Genomic DNA, 4,107 nt, shown 5'->3' on the forward strand with positions numbered 1-4,107 from the left:
TGAGAGTCTGATAAAAACATCACAATAATCCACACCACTCCAGTCCATCAGTTAACATCTTGTGAAGCCAAAAGCTGCGTGTTTGTAAGAAACAAATCCATCATTAAGACGTTTTACTTTCAAACGGTCACTTTTGGCCAAAATATGAGTCCATAATCCATAATAATGCTTCCTGCAGTGAAAAAGTCCATCTGTTGTTTTCTCTCACATCAAAATCCAGCCACATATTTGTTTAGAGCTGTTTTGGCTTGTAAACGGTGCTTGATCTGTGCAGATTTCTCTCCTGATTCAGACCAGGGCTGCGTTTCCCAAAAGCATCGTAAGCCTAAGTACATCGTAGACTCATTGAAACCAATGGAGCTACGAACAATTTAGGCTTACGATGCTGTTTGGAAATGCAGCCCAGACCACTTTTTCACTGCAGGAAGCATTATTATGGATTATGGACTAGGATTTTAGTTAAAAACATCTTCATGATCTATTTGTTTCAGCTTTTGTCTTCTCCAGATGTTAACTGATGGACTGGAGTGGTGTGGATTATTGTGATGTTTTTATCAGACTCTCATTCTGACGGCACCCATTCACTGCAGAGCATCCATTGCTGAGACATTGATGCAATGCTACATTTCTCCAAATCTGATGAAGAAACAAACTCAACTACATCTAGGATGGCCTGAGGGTGAGCACATTTTACGCAAATGTTTCTTTTTTGGGTGAACTATTCATTATTTGGAGGATTTTGTCAAAATTCTACCAAGTAACAGATGAATTTGCACCAAAATACATGTCAGTAACAGAAGAGATGGGAAAGCGCTGCTATCCTCACTGTTCATGATTATATGCTTATAACTATTTGCATTTATCGTGCAACAGACTTAAACACACTGTGTTTGAGTGCACAGAGCTGACAGAAATCGATGAACAACTCAAATGTTCTCCTCTGAGCTGAATTTACATGCAGAGCCCTCTGAGTTCTCGTGACTACAGACTGAAGCCAGATTGGCCCTGTTGCCGGTATTGATTATTGTGGAATTTTTGCATGATCGGGGAGGAATCTTTGTGAAGTTTCACAATCGGTTTCCACACGGCTCTTTGTTTCCACAGCTGCAGCCCGTTGCTTTGGATCACATCTGCTCTTCCCTGTGGCTCTGCTCATGCTTCATACCGTACTGTTCTTACGGTTTGGCTATTAATGCTACAGTATAACCTGCTCTGAACACTGTAGCTCACATGCTTCTGAACAACTGAGGAAAAAGATCAGTTCCATGCTTTAAGAACCTATACTAGAACTATAATGTAAGGAAATGTTCTTATTTATTTATATTTATATATATATTTATATTTTATAAGTTAAAATATTTAGCCTTTTTTTTTATTTTTATCGAATGTCAGTGGAGAAGGATGTATTTGGCCCTATTATAGTGAAACAATGGAAAAGAAAGAGTCAATGTCATACTTTTAATAGCCTTAAATATTGTATTCCAGTAAAACCTCTACTATAATGTGATAAAATATTCTTACATATTTATTTATATTTTTATATAATAATATATTTGTTTTATGTATATTTATGTTTTATTAAGGCAAAACATATCTTTTTTTCCCATTGAATGTCAATAGAGAAGGATGCATTTGGCTTTATAATATTGCAGTTATGACATCTAACAGAAGGTTTTAACTGTTAAAACAACTAACCAGCCTAACCCTCACTACCTGGTTTGGGAAAGTCCTCTGGCCAATTTTGGGATCTAAAACACTTAGATTTTTGCGCTGTTCTATTAAATTTTAAACCATATTTCTGTTTGTTTATTTGTTCAGTCACTCATAGTGTGAAACATCTGGGGAAAAAAAGTAAAGTTCATCCTCTTAAGAGCCTATAAAATTAGACTGGTAAAACATCTATTATAATAAAATGAAATATTCTTATATATATATTTATTTAGATTTCTATATAATATTTATTTTATATTTTATTTTTGTATCTTATTAATCAAAGATATATAGTTTTTAAAAATATGTCAATGGAGAATGATACTTTTGACCTGAAAATGGCCAATTTTGTGATCTGCCACTAAAATGCTTTGGCACAGCAATATGATACATTTTAAGGATTTTTTTTTTTGCCCCGTTTTCTGCTATTAACTTTTTTAATCATATTTTATTTTTCAGTCACTCAAAGTGTGAAACAACTGAAAAAACCCTCAATTTTATACATTTAAGGGCCTATGAAAGATACTATAACTGCTATAATACAATGAAATATTCTTATATATATTTTATATAATAATTTATTTATTTTTATATGGATTTTTATTTTATTAAGTCAACATATATAGCTTTTTTGAATGAATGCCACTATGTTCCAATAATGGCCACGGATATATTGTCATGATTTTTTTTGGTGCTGTTTTCCATAGCTTTTCAATCACTATTTCTGAGTCACACCCGAATGTTTTTTTCCCTTGCACTCCCGCTATAAAGTTTACAGTTTATTATAAATAGTATAATACAGTTCATTACACTGTTATACAGTTTGTCAAATTCAGGCCATATGATGTTCAGATCATGCTGAACAAAAATGACCAGATGATTTTTGCTCAGTGATGCAACAAAGAAATCTAGCCGTGAATATGCAGTGTCACCTTTGCATATTGCATCACTTTAGAACTAAAAAGCTACAACTTTAGCTACAGTACAACTTCAGAATCTGCAAAACCACCAGGAGGCGCTGCATTCAAACAGGAAGTGATGCTGTTTGAATCACAGATCAGTTTCCTGACCCACCTGAACAGCATCAGTAGTTTAAAACACATTTCCGGATGAATGTTTCATAACGAGGTAATTGCTTCATAAGTGATCTGTGCAGTTAGTCTGTTAAATATGTGTGTGAAGATGATTAAAACCTCCAGATTCCTGTTTGACAGATGCAGGGTTGGCCTGGAAAGCGCAGTGCATCAATCCACACGACTGGACTCGACGACTGACCGTCTGTCAGATGTGAACGTGAGGCTCTGGTTGCTCTCTATTGCTCTTCGGTCCTCATGTTTGTACTGAGTGTGTGTGTGATCTGTGGGTTTCGGCGCAGGTGTGTGAAATAATGGACTCCAGTGACACATCAGACCTCTTAAAGAGACGCTTCTGCAGGGTTTCATAAGGCCCATGTGCGTCTTCCACCAATGCAACCATATTAAACCCTTGTTATGAAAGCATAATGATGCATTTAACGCATAGATGACGAGATGAATGGTGACCCAATGTGAGCTACAGATTCTGATCACCGATTTAGTTTTTGTGTTTCAGTCAACCTGTGTGCATCATAAACTGCAGTTTTAGTTGATATGTATTTATCTGCAATGTGACTTTGCACATTCATTGGGGGAAAAAAAACCCTCCATTCGTCTCCACTTATGCAAAACAATCTGTTGCAGCACTACAGGTGTTTGGGAAAGTGCTGCAGTGCTTTGTGTTGGCATGAAGCGTTTGAGGAGAAAAGAGCAGCCGAGGCCTCCTTGTTCCCTAACAGCTAAAATCATGTTAGAAGAGCATTTTTACCTGCATATTACTAGTTATGTGCATATGCATGAGGGCTGAATCTTAACATTTAGCCTAAGGGTCAAATGAATTAATGTAGTTTTCATTTTTTAATGCATTTTGTTTCTTTTTCAGAATTGTATTAATTTTAATTTATGACTTTTTTTTTTAAAGGCCAAATATGATTAAAAACGTTTTTTTCCCTATTCAGTAATAATAATAATAATAATATTTTTTACTCTCCTTTTTCTTTTTTTTTCTGCTTTATTAAATTATTTATTTTCTATGTATGTATTTTTTTATGTAAACACCCGGAAAGGTCAAAAGTGTTTTTTTCTCTATTCAGTTCAGTTTTTATTTTTTCCCCTTAATTTATTTGTTTCTTTAATTCTTTCTTTATTTTCATTTAAACTTCACGATTAAAATTTTTTTTCTCTATTAATATATATATATATTTTTCTCATTTTATTTTCCTTTCCCCTTAATTTCTTTTTTCTTACTTTTTAATTTTTTTTAATGTAAAGATCAAAAGTTTTTTCTCTATTCAAAGAAAACATTTTTCCCCTTTTAACCCCC

General features: G+C 34.1%; 1 protein-coding gene across 1 annotated transcript in view; it reads left to right on the forward strand.

Annotated features, from left to right (window-relative positions):
• Positions 1 to 2,851: 2,851 nt before the first annotated feature.
• The window catches only part of tcf4 (transcription factor 4), a 181,739-nt gene continuing 180,483 nt past the window's right edge, over positions 2,852 to 4,107 (forward strand). Inside the window, exon 1 of the mRNA XM_016548957.1 lies at positions 2,852 to 3,003. Coding sequence (XP_016404443.1) covers positions 2,881 to 3,003 — 123 coding nt within the window. The 5' untranslated portion in view covers positions 2,852 to 2,880. The remainder of the gene's footprint in view (positions 3,004 to 4,107) is intronic.

Source organism: Sinocyclocheilus rhinocerous, unplaced genomic scaffold (assembly GCF_001515625.1).
Source record: "Sinocyclocheilus rhinocerous isolate Xijiao unplaced genomic scaffold, SAMN03320098_v1.1 scaffold824, whole genome shotgun sequence".
In the NCBI taxonomy this organism is placed as follows: Eukaryota; Metazoa; Chordata; class Actinopteri; order Cypriniformes; family Cyprinidae; genus Sinocyclocheilus; species Sinocyclocheilus rhinocerous.